The sequence below is a fragment of the Nycticebus coucang genome, chromosome 1 (assembly GCF_027406575.1).
Source record: "Nycticebus coucang isolate mNycCou1 chromosome 1, mNycCou1.pri, whole genome shotgun sequence".
NCBI lineage: Eukaryota > Metazoa > Chordata > Mammalia > Primates > Lorisidae > Nycticebus > Nycticebus coucang.
Genome location: NC_069780.1, coordinates 142,950,991 through 142,975,755, shown reverse-complemented (window position 1 = coordinate 142,975,755; position 24,765 = coordinate 142,950,991). Strand labels below are relative to the sequence as shown.

The window sequence follows — 24,765 nt, the reverse complement described above, 5'->3', positions numbered from 1 at the left end:
AACACAGGTGTTCTATAGTACTAAGGTAATCAAAGCATTAGGCAATTTTAGGGAGATCTTTCTTTAGTCTCCTCCCTGATTAGCTTTATGAAATCTTTTTATCTTAAGGAATTTTGTGATTTTTCTTTCTTACTGCTACAATACAGAGTGCATAATGTGTAGTTCCCACATCCAGAATTACAGGGCAACATGAGGATGTTGTCAAAATGACCATCAAATTATAAGAATTGTGGGTCACACCATCTGGAGAAGTACAAAGTGTGCTTTGAGGAACCTGAGGGCAACATCAGTCAACCCCTGTGCTAGTCCAGGGGTCCATGTGAAGGAAAAGGAGGTAAATTTGAAGGAGAGCAACAGACTACAGCTGATAGTAGAGAGCAGAGGCCTCAGATGAAAAGCCATTCAGGCCCCTCAATAATTCTCAGTAATCACTTAGATATGCAATTGTTTCTCTTGATCAGATGATTAAAAAACTACTTATCAGATAGTCTACCTGAGAAAGTTTACAGAATAAGCCCACTATTTACAGAATAAAGTTAATAAAAGATAATAAGCCAAATTTAAATTATTTTAATGTTTTATGTTCAGAACCTGTTTTAACTGATCTAAGTTTTCTTTATCTCTTAATAGTTTAGGTAAGATTACTTAAACTTGTTTGAATTGATTTTTATAATAATACTTTGTGGTAGCCTAAATTATATGCTATTCTGGGTATAAGTTATTACCAGTATGACTGCTATTTAAATTATAAACTCAATAAAGCAATGTATTGCTGAAAAGATAAGATAAAATTTTATATTTGGGTAGGAGTGGGGCTTTAAAACAGGTTTTAAAATTTTCTAGCATCTTAAGGGAAAATAACAAAAGTAAAAATTAAGAAAATTTCTAATTAGAGGATTAAAACTATGGTAAAGATATATTCCATTTCATAAATAGTCACACTGTACTATAAATGCATATAATTCCACAATGATGATTAGATTGTAATGAAATCTATCTGCAGTGAGCATGCACTCACTACAAAGAAAAAGCGCACGTTAGTGAGAGAGGAAGCAACATTTGCTTGCCAGAAAATCTGGTTTCTCTTATTCCCAGCTTAGCATAATCATTTAACCTCTCTGAACCTCATTTTTTTTTTTATCTGTAAAATGAGCAAGTTGCTGATGCCTAAGAACTTCATAGCACTAATATTTTATGTTGTCATTCTGGACATGCTCCTTTTATACAGAATTTAAAAATCAAGATTAAGGGGCAGGTATAATGGCTCAGGTATGTAATCCCAGCACTCTGGGAGGCCGAATTAGGAAGACTACTTGAAGCCAGGAGTTGGTGAACAGCCTGAGCAACATAGCAAGACTCTGTTTCTACAAAATATAAAAAATTAGCTGAGCATGGTGGTGTACTCCTGTGTCCTAGCTATTCAGAAGTCTGAGGCAGGAGGATGGCTTGAACTTAGGAGTTCAAGGTTGAGGCAAGCTATGATCATACCGCTGCTGTCCAGCCTGGGTGACAGAGGAAAACCCCATCTCTAAAATCTTTTTTTAAAGATTAAGCATATAATATAATGTAAATATACAGGACTCATAGATATGATCTCTCCAATAATCACAAGATCTGTCTTTCTGGAATGTCTAATGGAAAATATAGTTGAAATTAATATTTTTATAGTTTATATTCCAAAATGAATCCAATGTGAAAATTTTATAAATTTTAACTTTGTATTTGATTCCCTGAAATAAATTGTTACCAGCATATTTCTCAAATTAAATAATAGAAAAACACAGAGGAAAACATTCTGTATTATTTTATTTTGAGAATTATCTTAAGCCTTGCTATAACATGAAGCAGTGAGTCTAGAATGAGCTATAGAGGACAAAAAATTAATGCTTTCATCTAAATTAGACTGAATTGCATTTAATCAATGTTTAGTAGTGAGGTATACCTTACTGCTATATTTCAGATAGCCCCTAACTGAAATATTATTATTTAACTACTTTTGACTAATTTTAATAAAACTGTGGAGGCCTATCGGCCACCAGATGGAGCCAGGATTGTTCTATTTGTAGCATTAAAAATGTCCAGAAAATGAAAATTTGTTAAACAGAATGAATAAATGGTAGATTATAAATGGTAGTTCATAGTACATAAAAAATAAACTTTAGCATCTTTAGTTAAGATAGGATTACTTTGTCAGATGACAGTGGTTCTAGCAATCAGGGCACAGTCAGCATCCTAGAATTCTGTATAGTTCTCAGTCCATCTGTTCAAAATTGTCTAGAGTTTTGATAAGGATAGAATATAGTTAAATGTGGGGTAGAAGCAAATAATGTAAGAAACTGGATTCAAACCGGGTCAAGAGAGAAAGTTACATTAGTTATTTGATCTGGGATCAATTAAATAAAGATAAAAAGCCCTAAAGGTTTTATTCAACTATTTACTTAACATTTTTTCAGAGCCAAACTAGTTTTGTAATCTAGTTCTTTGATTAGAAATTGTAAATCTTCTCTTCATTATTTTGAATTTAGTTCCTATCACCAAAGAAATGGCACCTAACATTGAATATTAAGAGATTATCAAGGCAAACGTATTTAGGAGGATCTAAATTACATGCCTATGTTTTCATTATCATCGCTACAAAACATAAAAAGAACATAGTTTGGTAAATACTGAGAAAATAAACTGATTCATTACAATTGTTTTAATTAACTATTCACTATAATGTATTTAAGAACATCTCAATTGAAAAATCCCCTTTCTCCACATCTTCACCATCATCTGTTATTGGTTCTTTCTGATAAAAGCCATTCTTGCTGTGGTGAGGTGATACCTCATTGTGGTTTTGATTTTCATTTCCCTGAGTATTAGTGATATTGAGCATTTTTTTAATATACCTGTTGTCCCTTTGCGTGTCTTCTTTTAAGAAATGTCTATTCAGATCTTTTCCCCGTTTTCTAGTCAGATGATTAATTTTTTGCTATTGAATTGCTTGAGCTGGTTATTCATCCCTTGTCGGGTGGATAGTTTACAAATATTTTCTCCCATTGTCTTCACTTTATTGTTTCCTTTGATGTGCAGAAGCTTTTTATCTTGATATAATCCCATTTGTCTATTTTTGCTTTAGTTACTTGTCCTTTTGAGATTTTATACAAAAAAAATCTTTGCTCAGACAAATGTCCTGGAGCATTTCCCCAGTGTTTTCTTCTAGTGGTATCATAGTTTCAGGTCTTAGATTTAAGTCTTTAATCCATTTTGACTTGATAAGTTTCACTCTTCTGCATATAGTTATCTAATTCTTCCAGGACCATTTATGAGAGGGACGGTCCTTTCTCCATTGTATGTTCTTGGCACCATTGTTAAGGATGAGTTGGCTGTAGACGTGTAGACTTACATCTGTGTCCTCTGCTCTGTTCCATTGGTATTTGTGTGCCTTTATGCCAGTACCATGTTGATTTGGTTACAGATACCAATGGAACAGAGTAAAGAACAGTCTCTTTAATGAACGGTCCCTGCTTTACAGTACATGTTGAAGTCAAGTAGTATGATGCCTCCAGCCTTGTTATTGTTGCTCAGGATTGCTTTGGAGTATTCAGAGTCTTTTTGTGGTTCTCTATAAATTTTGGGATTTTTTTTTAATTTCTTTGTTAAACATCATTGGTATTTTGATAAGACATTGCATTGAATCTGTAAATTATTTTGGGTAGCATTATCACTTTAACATTGTCAATTCTTCCAATCCATGAGCATGGAATATCTTTCTCTATTGTGTGTGTATGTGTCCAGTCCATTTTCTTTTACTGATGTTTCATCATTTCCTTTGCATAGAATTTTTACTTCTTTGGTTATGTTGATTTCCTAGGTATTTATATTCTTTATAGCTATTGTAAATGGGATTGCTTTATTTCCTTTTCACATTATTCACTATTGACATATATAAATACTACTCATTTTTGTATGTGGATTTTGTACCCTGACACTTTATTGAATTCACTTATCAGTTCTAACAATTTTTTTTGCTGGAGTCTTTATGTTTTTCTATGTATAAGATCTTATCATCAACAAACAGGTAATTTGACTTCCTCTTCCAATTTGGATGTCCCTTATTTCTCTTACCTAATTCAGTGTTGTGCTGAATAAAAGTGGTAAAGTGGGGCGGCGCCTGTGTCTCAGTGAGTAGGGCACCGGCCCCATATACCGAGGGTGGCGGGTTCAAACCCAGCCCCGGCCAAACTGCAACAAAAAAATAGCCGGGCGTGTGGCAGACGCCTGTAGTTCCAGCTTTTTGGGAGGCTGAAGCAGGAAGCCCAAGAGCTGGAGGTTGCTGTGAGTCCCATGACGTCATGGCACTCTACGGAGGGCAGTAAAGTGAGACTCTGTCTCTACAAAAAAAAGTGGTAAAGTGGGCATCCTTGTCTTGTTCCAGATTTTAGAGGAAAGGCCTTTAATTTTTTCCCATTCAGTAAGATGTTAGCTGTGGGTTTGTCATTTATGGCTTTTATTATATGAGGTATGTTCTTTCTATACCCAGGTTGATGAAGGTTTTTATCATAAAGAAATATGGGGAGTTTCTTAAGAATGATTTTGACAATTAACCTGGCTTTCAGGGGAGTTTGTTTACTGGTGTGTTCACTGAGTCTTGATGTGAGATTAATTACATTGCACATATCTTCTTTTTCATAGTCCCATGATATTTCAATGCAAGAGAGGTATTGCTATAGAGTTTTTTTATTCTATAAAAACTACTTGGTTCAGCACCCATAGCATGGTTAGGGCACTGGCCACATACACCGGGGCTGGCAGGTTTGAACCCGACCTGGGCCTGCTAAACAACAATGACAACAACAGTGAAAAAATAGCTGGGTATTGTGGCGGGCACCTGTAGTCCCAGCTACTTGGGAGGCTGAGGCAAGAGAATCACTTAAGCCCACGAGTTGGAGGATGCTGTGAGCTGTGACAGCATAGCTCTCTACCAAGGGCCACAAAGTGAGACTATCTCAAAAAAAAAAAAAACTACTTATTCTTTGTTTTTGCTATTTAATGTTACTTCTTCTACAGTGAATGTCAGCCAAACATTGTTTCAAATGTTCCTATTTCTGAAGTACTCATCCTGGAATAGTTACAAAAATGAAAACAAATAACTACTCCCCACTCCTACCCCATTACCAGCACCATCACACTACAGAACAGTTGGAATCAAAAAAACAGTATTAGAGGCCTCAATGATGACAGATTAATTCAGTAAAATTTTGTTAGATTTAATATTGTTCAGTGCAATTTTCTTTAATTTACAGATTTTGAAAGTGGAGCTACTTTCAAAATCCTAGCTGACTTATTTGAAGAAATTATCAAGCTAATTTTAAAATGTATATAGAAAGTCAAGGGAACAAAAATCATCAAGATAACACAAAGTTAGAGGGCTTACACTAACTGATTTCAAGACTTACTATAAACTTGTAGTAATCAAGGCAATGTACTATTAACATAAGATAGAGATTAAAGGAACAGAAGAGGGTATTCCGAAATAGATGTACATATATAGTCAGTGTATATTCAAGAAAGGTGCCAAGGAGGTTCATAAGAGAAAAGAAAGCTTTTTGTTCTTTTTTAACAAATAATGCTGAAACAATTGATATCTGTATGGGAAAAAATAATCTCAACCTTTACCTTACATTATACACAAAAGTTAACTCAAAATAAATCATGTACCTAAGCAAAAGAGCTCAAATTGTATACTTTTAAAACAGTGGATAAAAAATTTTTGTATTTCAGAATATTAGGGAGTGCGCATGTTTTGTTTATATACAGGGTGGCCACAAAGTTCATGTACAATTTAAAATAGTGTGACAAACTTTATGGTCACCCTATACTTTGTTTTTGTACAGATTAGGTCAAAGTTATAAGTGTGCTCTTCACCTAGAAAGTCGGCTCTGTACCCATTAGGTGTGAATTTACCCATCCCCTCCTGCCCATTCCCCCTACCTTGATTTTCATTGAGATTTACTTCTTTACATACACTTAAGTGTTAATTGATTAGATCAAATTGGATATTAAGTACATGTGTTTGTTTCTCCATTCATATGACGTTTCACTTAGAAGAATGGTTTCCATTTCCATCAGATTGTCACAAAAGATATTAGATCCCCACTGTTTATGACTTAGTAGTGCTCCATGGTATGCATATACCACATTTTATTAATCCATTCATGTATTCCTGGGCACTTGGGCTGTTCACACATCTTTGTGAATTGTGTTGCTATAAAGAGTTGAGTGCAATTGTCCTTTTTATAAAGTGATCTTTTTTCCTTTGGATATTTACCCGGCAGTAGGATTGCTAGATCAAATGGTGGGTCTACTTTAAGTTCTTTAAGGTATTTCCATGCAACTTTCTGTAGCGGTTGTACTAGTTTGCAGTCCCACCAACAATGTATAAGTGTTCCTTTCTCTTCGCATCCAAACCAGCACTTGTTGTTTTGATAAGAAACATTCTCATTGGAGTGAGGTCGTTGTGGTTTTGATTTGCATTTCCCTAATAATTAGAGATTATTTTTTCATGTGAGCATTTTTTTCATGTATTTCTTGGCCGTTGAACTATCTTCCTTTGAAAAGTTTCTGTTCATGTCTTTTGCCCAGTTTTAGTTGGGTTGTTTGATTTTTTTTTCATGCTGATTTACTTGAGTTCTTTGTAGATTGTGGTTATCAGCCCTTTATCAGATGTATAGCATGCAAATATTTTCTTCATTTCTGTGGGTTATTTACTCTATTGATTATGTCATTGGCTATGCAGAAACTTTTAATTCGATGAGATCTCATTTTTTTTTTGTTGTTGTTGTTGTCGTTGTTGTTGTTGTTGTTGTTGCCATGATTGCTTTTGCGGTCTTCTTAAAATCTTTTCCATGGCCAGTAGCTATAAGAGTTTTTCCAACATTTTCTCCTAGAATTATTATAGTTTCATGCCTTAGATTTAAGTCTTTCATCCATCATGAATTAATTTTTGTGAGCAGTGAGAGGTGTAGATCCTGTTAGTATTTTACATGTGGCTATCCAGTTTTCCCAGCACCATTTAGTGAACAGAGATTCTTTTCTCCAGTGTATGCCTATATCTGCTTTGTTAGAAAATCAGATGGGAATATGAGGATAACTTTTGTGATCTCAAGGCAAGCAAAATTTTCTTGATAAGACGCAAAAAGTGTGACATATGAAATTAAAAAGATGCTATTCATCAGAATTTAATTTTTGCTTGTTTTGTTTTGTGACAGAATCTCAAGCTGTCATCCTGGGTAGAGTGCTGTGGCGTTATAGCTCACAGCAACCTCCAACTTAGGCTCAAGTGATATTCTTGCCTCAGTTTTTCTATTTTCAGTAGAGATGGGGTGTCAACTTTTGCTCAAGCTGTTCTTGAACTTGTGAGCTCCAGCAGTCCACCCACTTCAGCCTCCCAGATTGCTAGCATTATAGGCATGAGCCACCACATCTGGACTAATTTTTGTTCTTTGAAAGACACAGCTAAGAAAATGAAAAGGTAAATTACAGACTGAGAGAAGCAATTTTAGAGAATATTTATCTGGCAGAGTGCTTATACCCAGAATATATAAAAACTCTTAACAATTCAATATAAGGCAAAAAGTTGTAATGGACAAAAGATTTGAACAATTGATAAAAGAGGATATATGAATGGCCAATAAGCACATAAAAAGTTTAATATCACTTGTCTCAAAAAAATTAGATTTGAGACCCTAAGATACCATTTCGCACCCTCTAGAAGAGCTAAAGTTAAATGACAATACCAGATATATTTGGATATGTGGAACAACTCAAAACTCTTCTACACTACTAATAGGAGTTATATAGCTGAAATAGTGCAACCACTTTGTAAAACAGTTGACAGTATCTTATAAAGATAAGCATACAGTTATCATGAGACCAGGCAATCCCACTCCTGAGTGATTTACCCAAGAGAAATGAAAAACACATGTTCACAAACAAACTTGTATGTGAATGTTTATAGAAGCATTATCTATAGTAGCCAGAAACTGGAAGCAACTCAAGTGTCCATCACCTGGTGAAAGAATAAACAAATGAGAGTCTGTTCACACTATGAAATGCTTCTTGGTTATATAAAGGAATTCCCAGCAACATGGATGAATCTCAGAAACATTTCTAAGTGAAAGAAGTCAAACATAAAAGAGTACATACTGTATGTTTCCACTTGTCCGAGTTTCTAGTAAGGCAAAACTATGGCTACAGTAAGCAGATCGCTGCTGCCCGGTGCCAGAAGAGGAAAATCAACTATAAGGGACATTTGGATATTTTTTAGGGTTATGGAGCTGTTCCGTATCTTGATTGCAGTAGAAGCTACATACTGTATTCAATACCAAAGTCATCAAATTCTATACCTCAAATTAGTGGATTTTACTATGTGTAAAGGTTTTCTTTTTATTTATTATTAAATCATAGCTGTGTACGTTAATGCAATCATGTGGCACCATACACTGGTTTTATATACCATTTGACATATTTTTATCACACTGGTTTAACATAGCCTTCCTGGCATTTTCTTAGATATTGTGTTAAGACATTTATATTCTATATTTAGTAAGTTTACTAAGTTTACATGTACCCTTATAAGATGCACCACATCACCCACCAATCACCCTCCTTCCACTTATCCTCCATGTAAAGGTGTTTTTAAAAATTCTGTCATTATCATTCAGTTTCCTAAATGAGGTGACTGCTTTTTCTAAGTTATTAAAAGGCCTTTTAATATTATAAACAATATAGCTGTAGAATTTACTTGCTTTATCATATAGTTAAACTTGCCTGTCTTTAATGTTTTAAATTGATTTTTAAGGCTTCTTTTTGGCAGTTCTTTTTTTTTAATTTTCTACTTCACACACATTTCTAAAATGTGAAATCAAGTGGTTTGTCCTTGCTTTAAGGGACCATATTTATGAAGATGCAAGTGAAACACATCAAAACACATCTATATGGTCCTAACATAATTGGTGCTATTAAAAAAGAAAATAAATAAATAAATACATCTATGGATATGCGTCATAATTTTCCTTAGGCTTTTGCAAATTTCTGCCATAGGGAAATGGCAGAAAACAAAAATTATTGACTCACCAAATTCTGTGACTCAGGACATTCTAGGTGCATGGCAGGTACAGCTATAACTGTGTGAGGCTAAGGGCCAGGTGGGGGCCACATTGGCCTACTACCTTCTTATTTTTCCCTTCACCTGTTTCATTCATTAATGTGACTATTCATTGAGCGTAATACTTAACACTTGCCAAGCAGTGTCCTAAGTGCCAGGGAAATATGACTTCTCAAGGAGTTTAATGTCTAGTGAGGGTTAAAGAAGAATAAATGGGAAATTACCATAAAGTGTGATAACTATTAAAGGGTGCCCTGAAAGCTCAGAGGGGTGCATCCAACCCAGTCTTCAAGAATGGAATCAAAAAAGGCTCCCCAAAGGACATGCCTACTAAGTGAGATGTAAAGGATGAGTAGACAAGAAGCAAGAAAAATGCATTGGGGAATGGAAAGATAGTGTTTTTAGTATTCCTGAAAGAAGGAGCAGCATGGCTAAGGCAGGGTGAGTTGAAAGAATGATAGTTATGAGCCTCTGCAAGGTGATGTGGCAAAGGAGTTGTGAGAGAACTGCATCATTTTAGGGCGCTTGGTACCAGGACAATGCACATGCAGCTGTTATAGAGTAAGAAGGAGAGAAAGATTCAAAGATGCAATTCAACAGAAAAATATGAGAGTAAATTTTTAAGCCTATTATAAGAATCACTTTATATATACTGTTATGATAACATACTCTCTTCACTAGCGTTTACTAAGCATCTGTGCCTCAGATCTTATTTCTGTATTTAATGGTTTCTTTTTCACTAATGTGCTCAGTTTTTACCATTTATTGCTGTCACTGTTGAAAGAAGAGTTGGATATACTCTTAAAAGAGTGTATATAAAATTGTTTATAAAACTGATTATTCCTTTCAAGTTCAACCAAAATCACATTAGGTAACCACAAAGGGACAAGTTGTTTCTTAGTTCACACATTTTTTAAACTAGAAAATCTCTTGAACAAAATGGCTAATTACTATATTGCACATTCTTAATTTTCTTCAACTAGGTAACAAAGAGGCAAGGGACAAACTAAGGGTTGAGTAAAAACAGATTACCAACATTCTTGTTTATTATGTCTGGCTCATCATTTGTCTGTTAGCCAAAGACAAGAAGAAATAGGTTTCTTTTTTTATACGTCACAAATTTTTGTTAATATTTATATCTGCAAGATGTTATAAAATGTTAATACTTGAGGGTTTTATTGAGACAAAACTCATGTTTTATGAACCCAGATGTTAACTGATCTTCACATGGATTTATTGCAAAATCAACCCATAGATTTGTTTTCTTTTTGTTGTTGTTGTTGCAGTTTGGCCGGGGCCGGGTTCGAACCCGCCACCCTCGGTATATGGGACTGGTGCCCTTACTCACTGAGCCACAGGCACATTTGTTTTCTAATTTAGTAAAAATTATTTTTATCTATTTCTGGTAACTATCCTGAATTATCTGTTAGATATGTTTCTGTGGTGTCATCAAACTGAAGTATATTGCTGTAACTGGGAAACAAAAGTGGCAGGTAATTGAAATATCTAAAAATATTTGAAAGATTGTGTCTTACAAAGCAAGTGAACAAAGTAAAATGGTATTGCTGAATTTTGGGGAAATCTTAATTATTTTAAAAGTGAGATAAGGGCGGCGCCTGTGGCTCAAAGTGGTAGGACGCTGGTCCCATATGCTGGAGGTGGCAGGTTCAAACCCAGCCCCGGCCAAAACCCACAAAAATAAATAAAAAATAGGGCGACACCTGTGGCTCAGTCGGTAAGGCGCTGGCCCCATGTACGGAGGGTGGCGGGTTCAAACTTGGCCCCGGCTGAATTGCAACCAAAAAAATAGCCGGGCGTTGTGGCGGGTGCCTGTCGTCCCAGCTACTCGGGAGGCTGAGGCAAGAGAATCACTTAAGCCCAGGAGTTGGAGGTTGCTGTGAGCTGTGTGATGCCACAGCACTCTACCCAGGGCCATAAAGTGAGACTCTGTCTCTACAAAAAAATAAAATAAAATAAAATAAAATAAAAGTGAGATAAATGATTTTATAGTCAACTTACAAGGTACAAGTGAGAACAATTATAATGTGCAGCGTAGAATAAAGATGTTTACAAGATTTGTTGATAAATTAACCAGTCACTTTCTAACTTAGAAAATAGTTGTGGAGCTAGTGGACCTTATTTGTTTTGTTTTCAAGTTAAATAAAGGAAAACCAAACCTGAATTCTGACCCCCTTTTCAGTGACAGCATTACATCAATATGAATCCACAGAGATTTTTTACTACTTACTCTAAGAATATTCTATTATTCTTCAGAGAAAGAAGCAACTCCAGATGGTGCTCTTGCAGAATACAGACGAGAAAAGCAAAAGTATGAAGCTTTGAGGAAGCAACAGACAAAGAAAGGAACTTCCCGGGAAGACCAGGTAACTTCAAAACCCAGAATCTACACATAATTCATTGGCTTTTTATTGTTTTTAATTAAGCAACGCATTGTCAAGTGTTGCTTCATGAAGCCAAACTTGATTATGTATCAGGGGAAACACAACCTCTGAAAAATGAAAAAAAGTAGGCAGCAGGACACAGTGGCTTCACGCCTAAGCCCAACACTTTGGGAGGCGTAGGTGAGAGGATTGCTTGAGGCCAGGAGTTTGAGACCAGTCTGGGCAACATATTGAGACCCTATTGCTACAGAAAAGAGAAACATTAGCTGGGCATGGTGGCACACACCAGTAGTCCCTGCTATGCAGGAGCTCGAGGCAGGAGGATCACTTTGAAGCCAAAACTTTGAGGTTGCATTGAGCTATAATGATGCTCCTACACCTTAGCCTGGATAACAAAGTAAGACCTCATCTCAAAAAGGTAAAAATAAAAAAGTAAAGAGGGTAAATTTACATGGGCTGCTAAGGACTTTGGCCAATTGTGTAAAGGTCCAAATTTTAGAGTTCTTTCTATACATTGTAGGTGAAAATACCTGAAACTTTCAAGTTTCAGCCTGATGCTACCATAGCAAACACAAGAAACTTATAAACCCACATATCCTCAGAAACTCAGGTAGAACCTCAAAGTGAATATTATGAAATGGAGAAGTGGTGATCATAAATGATGAGAAGGTCTCTTCCAGACCAGCATCTCACACGCTAACTAGCCAGTTTAGCTTGAAATTATACACTGCCTGGAAATAAGGCATTTAATCTACTAGCTGATTTCCTTTGTAAATAAAATTTTGATTTAGGTAATACTTTAGGTAATAATATAAGTAAGTTGTGAGATATCAAAAATGAAAAGAGATAAGAAGCGAGCTCAACAATTTGTGAGTTAGCCTTATACACCATGCAGTGCTTGGCACTTGTTAAAAGAATCTCTTTAGCAGCCTTTTATGTTGAAAAGCTAGGGGGCAGACTGAAATCATTTATTTTTTGTGCTGACATGTATATATGAGGACATGCTATTTTAGGTGTATAAATAAAATGGGCAAAATAAAAGTAAATTTCAAAGCCCAAGCCTATTTGGTTAGATTTATCTAATCAAGAATTGTATTGTATAAATGTCACTAAATTACCAGTGGAAAGATCATCATTCACCAGTGCTTAGCATGAAAATAATCACAGGGAAAATTCAACAAGAAGTCAGGTATAAGACATTACAATCATGGAGAGCTAACTTACTTGTAATTTTCAATAGAATTAGCATATCAAATGAAATTAAGAAAAATACATTACCAACTTATTTTCACAGAGTCACAAAATCTTTAAGTAGTCATGGTAGTGATTAGGCTACCAAAGATGCTAAGGATCACTCTTGCTCATGTATTTCTTTTTTTTCTCCCTGGTAGCAAATGATTATTAAGAAACTACAATGTGGGCGGCGCCTGTGGCTCAGTGAGTAGGGCGCCGGCCCCATATGCCAAGGGTGGTGGGTTCAAACCCAGCCCCGGCCAAAATGCAACAAAAAAAAACAATAGGTGGGCGTTGTGGTGGGCGCCTGTAGTCCCAGCTGCTCGGGAGGCTGAGGCAAGAGAATCGCGTAAGCCCAAGAGTTAGAGGTTGCTGTGAGCTGTGTGACGCCACGGCACTCTACCCGAGGGCGGTACAGTGAGACTCTGTCTCTATAAAAAAAAAAAAAAAAAGAAACTACAATGTACTAATCACCATATTTGCTAATCAACAAATGATACATTCGTGCTCTCTCTGAGCTATCAGGGAAAAGAGCTAGTTAAATACCTAATAACAATGAAAGGGGCTGAGTGCTAAGAAAGGGTAGGAACAGGGAACTATGTAAATGTTCAACAGTAGGCCTAAGAATCTGGGAAGGCCTTCCTAAGAAAATGATTTCTCAGCTGATCTTTGAAGATGAAATAGAACATAGCCTAGTGGAGGCAGCAGGAACAGTACATATATGAGAAGTCTTTGCAAAGAACTGAAAAAGTGTTAAATAAGACCATAACATAAACTAAGCGAAGGGAAAAGATTAAACTGAAGACGTAGGCAGTTCAAGCAAAGTTAAGTAGTTTAGATTTACCCTAAGGGTAATGGGGAACCACTGACAAAAGGAAGAAATATGATCTTGTTGCATTTGGAGAAGATCCTTCCAGTCTAGCTGTAGTGTAGAGAGTTGCCTGGATGCAGGAGGATGGAGACACAGAGGCCAGCATGAAGACTCTTTGTGTAGATACACATGAATAGAGTCTGCCATGGCCGGGCTCCTTCACAACAGCTTCTCCATACTGGGGAAGATCTCACGGGCTGAAGACCCCTGCTGTAAATGGTTGGTCATTCGTCCCTTTAACAAAGGCCAGAAAACTGAGTTATTCCCTGTATGTGCCACACAAATGCCTCCATGCAGATCCTATTTTCCTCACACTATCAGGTGCCCCATTATTTTTGTTGTTATTTTTTCCTTCTGCCCATTGTCTTCTCTCTCCTTTAGAATAGACCTAGAGAAAGTCCAAGCTTGAATGTAGAAGAGGCTAAGAAAGGCCAAGAGGATATTTTTTGTTTGACACTATCCCCCTCTTTGAGCAAATACCAATGGCTGATTAATTGGCTCTAAAAACTGCCTTGCCATTCTTAGCTCAAGAACAAAGATCTAGGGCTAGTGTAATTTTCTAGGAAGTTTTTCCATTTCACGCCACTAGGAAATCTTTTCTGTTTGAATTTTTCTTTATACTCTCAGAAAAGACATTTCAAAATGTGCAAAAGTCTATCACTAAATATTGATAGGATTTATTTCTAAACTGTAGATTAGGTAGATAGATATAGGAATATGCATATGGAGATATATATTTATATAACATAGAAATGGATAAACACATATACACACATAAAAACATATACACATAAAAAACCTCAAAGAATATATACCAAAATGTTTAGCAATGCTTATTTTAAGAGGAAGGATAATAGTTGTTTTGCTTAGCTTCTATGGTCCAATTTTTTTTTTTTTTTGTAGAGACAGAGTCTCATTTTATCACCCTCGGTAGAATGCTGTGGCATCACAGCTCACAGCAACCTCCAACTCCTGGGCTTAGGCAGTTCTCTTGCCTCAGCCTCCCAAGTAGCTGGGACTACAGGCGCCCGCCACAACGCCCAGCTATTTTTTTGTTGCAGTTTGGCTGGGGCTGGGTTTGAATCTGCCACCCTCGGTATATGGAGCTGGTGCCCTACTCACTGAGCCACAGGCGCTGTCCCTGTTCAATATCTTTACATAAACTTTTTCTCATTATAAAGCAAATACAATAACAGTATATAAACGATAGTTTTGTTTTGTTTTTTAATGAATATGGTTTAAAAACAAGGGATGCTTTCTCTGTTAATATTGTTTGAAGAGTCTAGGTCTATAATCTCTACTCTAAAAACAGATGCTAATAAAATATCTAAATCCTAACACACTAGGCAGCCTTCAGAATGCCTGTGATGATATTTTATAGAAGTTTATAAATTTTCTCCAAAACTCACCTCATTCAGCAACTACAGTAATTGTACATGTATATTTTCAGCTGTTACGTGGACATTAAAATTTTGCCCACATATGTAAGGCAATCTTCACTATCTTTTTTCAAGAAGTTATTCTGGTACTGTTTGATTTTATTAAGCATGGGTTCTAGACTTCTAAAACCTATTTAATCTCTGCCTGAAATGTGATCTTAATGATGTTATCTAGACAAATTCTGGAGCTTAGGAATTTATTGTGACTCTTTAATATACCTGTTATTAAAATGTTGAACTGTCACACATTTTTTTCCTTATGAACTATATATGAGTATTTTATTTAGTATCGAATACAAAATGTCAAAACCTTGATTAGGGCCTTAATTTTTCAAACTGGTGTTACTTTATCCCATTATTCACAATAATGTACTCTTTCAAACTGTAAAATGGAAAAACTTTTTTCTAGTTTGTGTTCTTTGCTGAAATTTGGAGTAGACTGTTAAGGTATAGCCAAGAGACAATGTGGTTACAAAATTATAGACACTCGCTTCTTCTTGCTCTCACAGTGGGAACCAAACAAGAATTCAGAGTAATCTTCACTCCCCTACCTTTTATAAAAACGTATTCAATATAATAGGTTATTTGTATTCTTCTTCTTTTACTTAACAATAGAATATATTGTTTTCAGGTATATAATTTTTAATAGCAGTGTGATAGCCTATCTATTGCTTTTTACCAAATTTATCTAATTTCTTATGATAGATACTTTACATGTTCCCATTTTTTTCCATTTGTATGAATATTTCTACAGTGCACATTTTATGCATAAGCCATTTCCTGTGTTTCAGATTATTTTTTCTAGAATATATTCCCAAAATTGGAATTATTGAATAAGAAGGAATGATTATCTCAAAGTTTCTGATATATATCTATAGCTTTGTAAAGATATTATTCTAACTTCTCCATCTTTGAATGTTAATGTATTCATTCTACCTTCTCAATATTGATATTTTTTATATTTTTGGAAATTTACTAATGAAAAATACTACTTGGTGGTGTTTTGGTTTTGATTCCATATATCTTAGTGAGTTACCTCCCTGTCTATGGACATGAAAAATAAAGCTGTTAATAACCATGTGTTTTTAAAAGTTAAAGTATCTTCTACTTTAGCAAATTTATATTCCCCAAATCCAAAAATAGTCATCTATCTGTAAGGAAAAATGTCAGTGGAAATTCAAACAGGATACTGTCAAGGTTTATTAATATAACACTGTTACAGCCCGAAGGCAGTTTTGTTATTTTTCTTCAAAATCAAACATCTACTAAGTGTTTTATATCCAAGTAGGATTTTTCTTTCTACCAAACTTATCTCTTTTAAAGTTATATTTATCTCTATCAAAAAATTTAGCACTCCAATTGTTATTTCAGACTCTTGCACTGCTGAACCAGTTTAAATCTAAGCTCACTCAAGCAATTGCTGAAACTCCTGAAAATGACATTTCCGAAACAGAAGTAGAAGATGATGAAGGATGGTAAGAACTTTAATTTCTTTATATTAACCATGAACATTTGTATGAATAGCAGAGATACTATTGGGACGTTTCCAATATATCATCTTTTTTTCAAACTTTACCATCATCATGATAGGACCTCAGCACCCTTTTACTTCATTTCAGTTCAATATAAAGTGTGAAATAAATAAACATACCGAGTACTTAATAAACATTTATTGATGCTTGGTGTATTTCCAGTATTGTGCTAGACAGCAAAAAATGTTTAAGAAATATATGACACTATCTCTGATCTAACCATTTGTCTAACACCATATTGTAGAAAAGGTTAAAATTCATGTTAAACAACAAGAAAATAGTCTTAAAAGACAATAAACCAATAATTTTTTATACTTTCCCACACACATTTTAGAACTCAGTATCCATTTCATAATCCTACTAACTTCCTCTTCAAATTTATGATCTACAGGATCCTAGCAACATGTACAAAGATAATTTTATTTTTATCTTTGGATATTTTTCAGTTTTTTGAACACTGATAAGAAATAAATTAGTGATATATTACATATCCTTTGCTTAGAATTTTATCCTATACTCACAAAAAAAAAAAAAAAAACAGACTAAAAACTGTGTTTTTCTTTATCACACCCCTCTGTCCACAAGCTGACTTCACATACAGTATATTAGGCCTCCCCACACCTAACTGCCTCCACCTCCCACTACACCCTGGCTCAGGCACATTGCTGTAAGCAAGCCAGTGTATCACCCCCACTCATGACTCACCCTCTGGAGCCTCTGAACCATCACATGTGCCATTACCCCAACCCAGAATCATAGCTTCAGTTCTCTCTGCCAAACAGCATCTCCCTTATTTCAAAACTCTGTTCAACACTCCCATCCTCCAGGAAGCCAGTCAGCAAGATTTGTTGAACACTTACAAATCTAGAGGGTGGAGAAAGGAGGGCTGGGATGCACATTTAAAAAGACATAAAAACACTCATTAAGAAAACATTTAAACACGTAAGACTCTGCAACTGTATATAACTTTACTCAAAACTGCTGAGGGAATAACAATTTGAATAGAATGGCTCCTACCCATCTAGGGCCCTGAAAGCACTTGTATATTTCTTAATTAATTTATAGTTTTCATATTAAGTGGGTATGATGCCAATTTCTATAAAATTCTAGATCTCTTTTAATAGCTTCTGTTATTTACATATATTTGTTTATACTTAAATGGAATGTTGCTTGAAAGCAGAAGCTAGTTTCTCCCATAGTTCTATGCCAAAGGTGAAGGCTCAGTGAGCGCTGATTGACCCATAGAGAAAAATGCACATTGCATAGAAAAACTTTCTGTTTTTTATATGACTGGACAGGTTTAGTTTTATTTTGGATTCCTTGAATGTCTCAAAATATCTTTCAAATGTTTTGGGTTCAGCCACCACACAAAAATGTTTTGCCAAGTCCTCTTCCCCTTATTTTTGAATCCATATGCATTTTTTAAGGAAATATGACCCATGTGTTTCTGATTCATTTACACTTAACTCATCAAGATGGTGTTTTGTAAGAGCAGTTTGATGCCCAATAAGTTTTTTTAACCTTTTTATAAGCCATTTAAGTCCTTTTTTATTGAACAGGAAAGTCACCAACAAATTCAAACCCCAGAAGTTCCATTTGAAACTCATAACCCACAAGATTCAAATTTACTTTCAACTTGGCAAGACCATTCAACTTCCCGAGGTTCTTCTTAGCCCCTTGGTTCAGTATTCTGTCATTTGAGTTCCTCATTAGCTTCAGATACCGATTATTTGTTTTAAAAAGTGTCATTTTTATGTGATTTGATAATATAATCAATTTTCTATCTAACATTCTTGTTGAAAGTTAAATAGAAAAACTTCACCAGACATAGAGAAAGAAATCACTCGTCAATGATGTTGACTAATTCTCCATCTAACCTAAAAATAAGTGGTGAAGAAGGCAGAGACTAAGTTAAAACAAGTCTTCAGGGGTTCATTTCTGCGTTCAGTTGTAGTCTCCTAAATAGAACATCAGGTGTACACTTTGTACCTACTGAATTTTTTTGTTTGTTGTCTCTCATATCTAATAAAAATACCTTTAGTGTTCAAGGCACTATGTAGAATGATATAGAATACATGGGGGCCTTACGTAATGCCTTTTCATTGCAGTATAGATCATTGAATTTTTATAACCCGATAAACAACAACTTCACTTCTGTTCATAAATAAGCTAGTTTCATAAATAAGCTAGTTTAGCTTTATCAAGTCTCTGGTGATTTAGATCCCCTCTCATAAAGTATATTCTACTCAGGAAAGGAGTCTTGTATTCAAAATGATTTATAGCAAATATTATGAGTGCATGGCATGTGCATGTGTGTTATGCATAAATTACATGGCTCCCAGACCATTTTGTAGGTCACGGTTGCTGCTTTTCTAAGAAGTGAAAGTCAGCCAGTGTGCTGTACTACACTGTCAGGGTCTGTTATCTGAGGTAAAATGATTGCTTCTAAGACATTTTTATGTGTCCGCATGAGTGGCCACACATTGAGGAATCATTTTCATTTTCTGTCAAGATAGAAACCATTACCAATTTGTTATGTTTTCTTTTACTTGGCAAACTATCTTATTTGCATTGTTGGCTGAGCTGCTGTATTGGCATGGTATACAACAGACATTTGGGTACCATTCAGCAGCATTCTACTTTTTATGCAAAAAAAAAAAAGTGAGGGGGGAGAGAAAGAAAAGAAATGTGATTCTATTGTAAACAGTGTGTATGGTGCTTGATAATTATTCCCAGATTTCACTGACTAACAAGGCATTTTAAGAAGTGCTACTAGTAAAAAAAAAAAAAAAAAAAAAGAAGTGCTACTAGTAGATCTAAGCTGAAATGCATGATAGAAATTTTTCACTCAGGATTACTAGGATTTTTTCCTTGTTCAGATTAATACCAACAATAGTCAGTACTGATGGTACCAGATTCCAGTTTAGCAGGTAGAGCACTCTCTTTGCCACTCTATTTCTTAGTCGCACAGCATCACAGACTAACACAGCTCTAGAATCCTTCTTCATGCATAGATTTTATCAAACTGATTGGACACATGGTAGAAGACATCAGCCAAAGGCTTCATATGACCATATGGATGACGTCCACATGACAGTTGGGTTTGGTTAGCCCCCAAAACACTTTGAGAGAGCTGCCCTGACAAGGCAGTGGAGAGACTATAAAAAAAGAAAGCCACCTGCTCCTTATACAACAAAATTGGCATTTCCAAGGAGAGGAGAAAAATTAAATCTGTGAAAATAGACTTTGATCCTATGAACATTAACTATTCACTAGGATGTTCCGTTGAAAAATGTTTTCCAGATTGTTAAATCTAAGGTTAAATTAAAATTGTACAACAAACATACATGACAAAACAAACAGTATAATGGTCTGTCTGCCTTCTTCCCTCTTTCACTTATTTTTTCTCTCTCCTCCACCACTTTCCTCCATAGTAGTGCAGTACTCATTATTGTAAAAATTTGGAAAGCACTAACAATTGCATGATTTTCTCAAATAAGTATTTTAATGATTATTATATAATTAAAAGATGTTCACTGTAGAAAAATCAGAACACAGACTTTTACTTCTCAAAAGTAAATTAAAAATCACCTGTGATCCCAAATGCAAAGATAAATGCTTTTAATTTATGCATATTTATAAATTTATGTTATTTATACTAAATATGTAAATGTATATGTTTATACGTATAAATTTATATACCCTTCTAGATATTTCTGTGCACATACACATTTTAAGCAGAAATGGGATTATAAAGTACTACAGTTGTATAACTTCCCTTTTCCCCTCAGCAGTATATAGTGACTGCTTTTCCTTGTTACACATAATTTTGTGACATTATTTTTATGTTTTATGTTATGGCCATGTAGTATTCCATTATGCAATGAACCCCAAATATACTTAACCATGTTCTTGGATATTTAGACTCTTTCCAGTTTTCATTATGATAAACAATGGTATAATGGATATCCTTATATCTCTGTCATTGCCCATTTTCTGAAGATAATTTCTAAAACTGGAATTACTTACTTAGTGAGTGTGCGTGTTAGGCTTCTGCTAAATATTTTCAAATGGCTCTCCTAAAATGTCATTCCAATTTATACTCCCAAGTAAATATTATTTATCTGATATCAGAATCTCAAGAATTAATTAAGGTTCTTTTCAGTGCTGTGTGAAAGGGAATAACATTTTAGAAGAAATGCTTTGCCTTTGTAAATGTTTTAAAAATATAAATACAGTCTGATTTGTTTCTGTTTTTAATAAAACTATACAAGCTTCAAAATAGCTCCTCTTGTTAGGAGCCTTGTTAGGAGCCTTGTCTCTCCTTGTCTGAAAAACTCTAAGACAATCCTGTGAGTTAAAACTTCTGGATCTGGAATTTTTTCCATTGTTATTCCTTCTCCTTTGCTGACGTTAAAAATAAGTTTTTTAGCCATCAGTCAGATGGTTTTTTCTGCTAGAGACTGAAGTTCTAGAATCTTGAAGAACCAAGATTTGGCTTGAAGAAGTTTTAACGCCTTCCTCTGGAGTTAGCATGGTACAGAAACAACTGCACCAAAATAGTGAAATTTTAATAATGCACATGTTTAAAAAGTTACTGACTTTTAGGCCCAATCAGACTTCATTATAAGAAATAAACTTAACTTTGTCTCATTGCTCATAGTAGCAAGCTTTAAATACCTTTTATATTTATATAATAAATTTATATAAATTTATATTTATATAATGCATACTGTGATCTGTGTATAGTTCGATCACATGTTGAGTTAAAGGTACAATGATAACAAATTAATATTTTAATTATAGTCCCCACTTCATTCAGACGGGCCAGGCTTGGGTAACAGATTGGTATAGATTAACACAAATACAAATACAGATATAAGAATGGAGACAATGAACATAATAAAGGCCCAAATTGACCAAATGAGGTTTTCTTCATTTGTTACTATTAGCTAGGTGGTGGATCTCAAATTTTTGGTCTGTGGACCCTTTATACCCTTAAAAACTATTGAGAACTCTGGGGCGGCGCCTGTGGCTCAGTGAGTGGGGCGCCGGCCCCATTTGCCGAGGGTGGCGGGTTCATATCTCAGCCCCGGCCAAACTGCAACCAAAAAATAGCCGGGCGTTGTGGCGGGTGCCTGTAGTCCCAGCTACTCCCGAGGCTGAGGCAGGAGAATCGCTTAAGCCCAGGAGTTGGAGGTTGCTGTGAGCCGTGTGACGCCATGGCACTCTACCGAGGGCGGTACAGTGAGACTCTGTCTCTACAAAAAAAAAAAAACTATTGAGAACTCCAAAAAGCTTTTGTTATATAGAATATAGCTATGAATAACATGTTAACATAGATAATATACTTTCATTAAAAAATTCTATCTGGGGCGGTGCCTGTCGCTCAAAGGAGTAGGGTGCCAGCCCCATAGACCAGAGGTGGCAGGTTCAAACCCGGCTCCTGCCAAAAACTGCAAAAAAAAAAAAAAAAATTGTATCTGAAAAACAGAAAAGTTTACTAAAAGTAGCATCATTTTTTAGTTTTTTGTAAATCTCTCAAGTCTGGCATAACAGGAACAACTGGATTCTTGTATCTGCTTCACTCTGTTGATCTCATACATTATCCGTTCTCTGAAAATATTTGCTGTATCCTCATGAGAGGATGAAAATGAAAAAGGTAAATAATTGTCTTAGTATTTATATAAAACTAATTTTGACCTTGTAGGTATAGGAATCTCCAAGTTATACTTTGAGAAGTGCTGGAACGAGGTGTTTCTAGTCATGCTGTGTCATGATGGTTCTATTTCATCACAGGTTATGACTCAGTCTAGATTGGGCCTGGGAAGCTTTTTTCTAGGTCCTAGTTTATAGCCTTGTTCTCAGTGGTTCCAAAGTGGTACTTTTTGAATTAAATATCCCATCATCTCTGGCTTATGCCTGCTACAACAGAATCTATCATTTCCACAGCAACCCCTTACTGGCCCTTCCTGTTTTGAAATGGTTTGAGGCATACCATTTAATTTAATGTTTTTTGCATTTTATAAATTTTTATTCACGTACACAGCATTATTTCAATGTATTCTTTTGCCCTTTTTTCCTTAGGTTTTTACTTTCTTTACCTTTGGTGGTTTTGTTTTGTTTTTCCTTATTAATTTGTAGTTCTTTATGTATTGTGGATACCATAGGTGTTACAACTACCATGTTAAAGGCTATGGCTTATCTTTCAGATTTGTTTGGGGGGGTGGTTGTTGTTGTTGTTGTTGTTGTTTGTTTATTTGGAGGCTTTTTGTTTTACATACAGAAACTTTGAATTTTTTTTTTTTTTTCCCAGTTTTTGGGCCAGGGCTGGGTTTGAACCCACCACCTCCTGTATATGGGGCTGGTGCCCTACTCCTTGAGCCACAGGCACTGCCCAGAAACTTTGAATTTTTATTAAGTTGTACTTATCAATCTTTTTATTTATGATTTTTGGTTCTTTATATGTTATTTAAGAAAACCTTTGCTGTCTCCAAGTTTATGAAGATATCATCTCGGGTGGCGCCTGTTGCTCTGTGAGTAGGGTGCTGGCCCCATATACCAAGGATGGCAAGTTCGAAGCCGGCCCCAGCCAAACTGCAACAAAAAAATAGCCAGACTCTGTGGCAGGTGCTACTCAGGAGGCTGAGGCAAGAGAATCGCCTAAGCCCAAGAGCTGGAGGTTGCTGTGAGCTATAACACTACGGCACTCTACCGAGAGCGACAAATTGAGACTCCGTCTCTAAAAAAAATAATAAATAAATAAACAAAATAAAGATATCATCTATCTCCAAAGTTATAAAGATATCAAATACATTTTCTCCTAACAATTTTAGAGAAAGGTTCTATGATTTTCTTAAAGTCTTATATATTTTCATTAAGTTTGTTACCAGGAAGTCTACATTTTTGGGTGTTTTTGTGAACTATTTTTTCTAATATCTTTTCTAATTGGTTATTCCTGGGATTTAGGAAAGCTACTAAGTTTTTTATCTATGGACTTTTAAAAAAATTTCTTCCTTAGTGTCAGAAGTTGTTCAGGTAATTGTCTGGATCCATCCTTTTCTCCTTCCCTCCTATTCCAGTGAATAATAATGACTACTCCGTACTGTTGAACTCGTACCTTTCTTTCCCGAGGTATCTTAATTAATCAGCCACCTCTCTTCCTCTGATATATTTATCTTCTTCATTGGCTTCTCTCTCTCATCATTTAAATATGCCTAAATCTCTCTTCAATCAAAAAACAAGAATGACAACCTCTTTCCCTTATCTCTCTGCCTCGCCTTATAGGCAGAATTGAACAATGTCATCTTCTCTCACTGTGTCCCTTGACATGACATGTCCCATTCTCTACACCACCACTGCTATCATGCTTTTACCAAATTTACAAATCCCATTTTCATTTAAAAGCCACAGAACGCTTCTCAGACCACAGACAACAGTTTAGAGATCATCTTAAGAGATCGCCCCACACACATATGCCTCTTAGAATGTTCTCCTCCTTTGGCTTCTAGACCACCAACCTGCCCTAACCTTCTCCCCATCTTTTTAATCACATCTTCCCAGAACCCATTACAAAATGCCCTTCTTCTCCCACCCATTTAATGTTAGGGTTCTTCTCCTCTTCCAGAACCTCTCACACATCTTCCTTTGGTGATCTAATGTACTCTCTCCTCACTTAGTGATCTTCTTACTTGTACTTTACCTACATAGTTAGTTATCTCTACATTGGTAGCAGTTCTCTGCCAAATCTCTACCTCCAGCACAGATTGCTTACTTAACCACACCCTCAAATACTCAGCTTCTTACAAGCATCTCTACTTGGATGTCTCCTACACATTTGTATGTGTAGAAACACAATAAACCCATATCTGAAATTATCGACCTAAACTTAACCTTCTCATGTTCTCTGTTTGCTTAAATATACCACATCTTAAACCAAACATCTTTCTCTCTCATTTGCCACATCTAAAATTCACCTAATACTATGATTATGCATTCTGTTTCAACCAGATTTATCCTTCCAGATTTTGCCATCGACACCACTACCACCTTGGTTAAAGCCACCATGATCTCTTCCCTAGATTACTACAGCAGCTTCCTAACTGATCCCCTTGCTTCCAGTCACGTTTCTCACTAG

The 24,765-nt window shown here is 35.5% G+C and overlaps 1 protein-coding gene across 1 annotated transcript in view; it reads left to right on the top strand.

Moving 5' to 3' along the window:
• CWC27 (CWC27 spliceosome associated cyclophilin) overlaps positions 1-24,765 on the top strand; it is a 269,538-nt gene that overhangs the window by 194,159 nt on the left and 50,614 nt on the right. The window contains exons 12-13 of the mRNA XM_053589887.1: positions 11,426-11,535; positions 16,468-16,571. Of these exons, the coding sequence (XP_053445862.1) occupies positions 11,426-11,535; positions 16,468-16,571 (214 nt within the window). The remainder of the gene's footprint in view (positions 1-11,425; positions 11,536-16,467; positions 16,572-24,765) is intronic.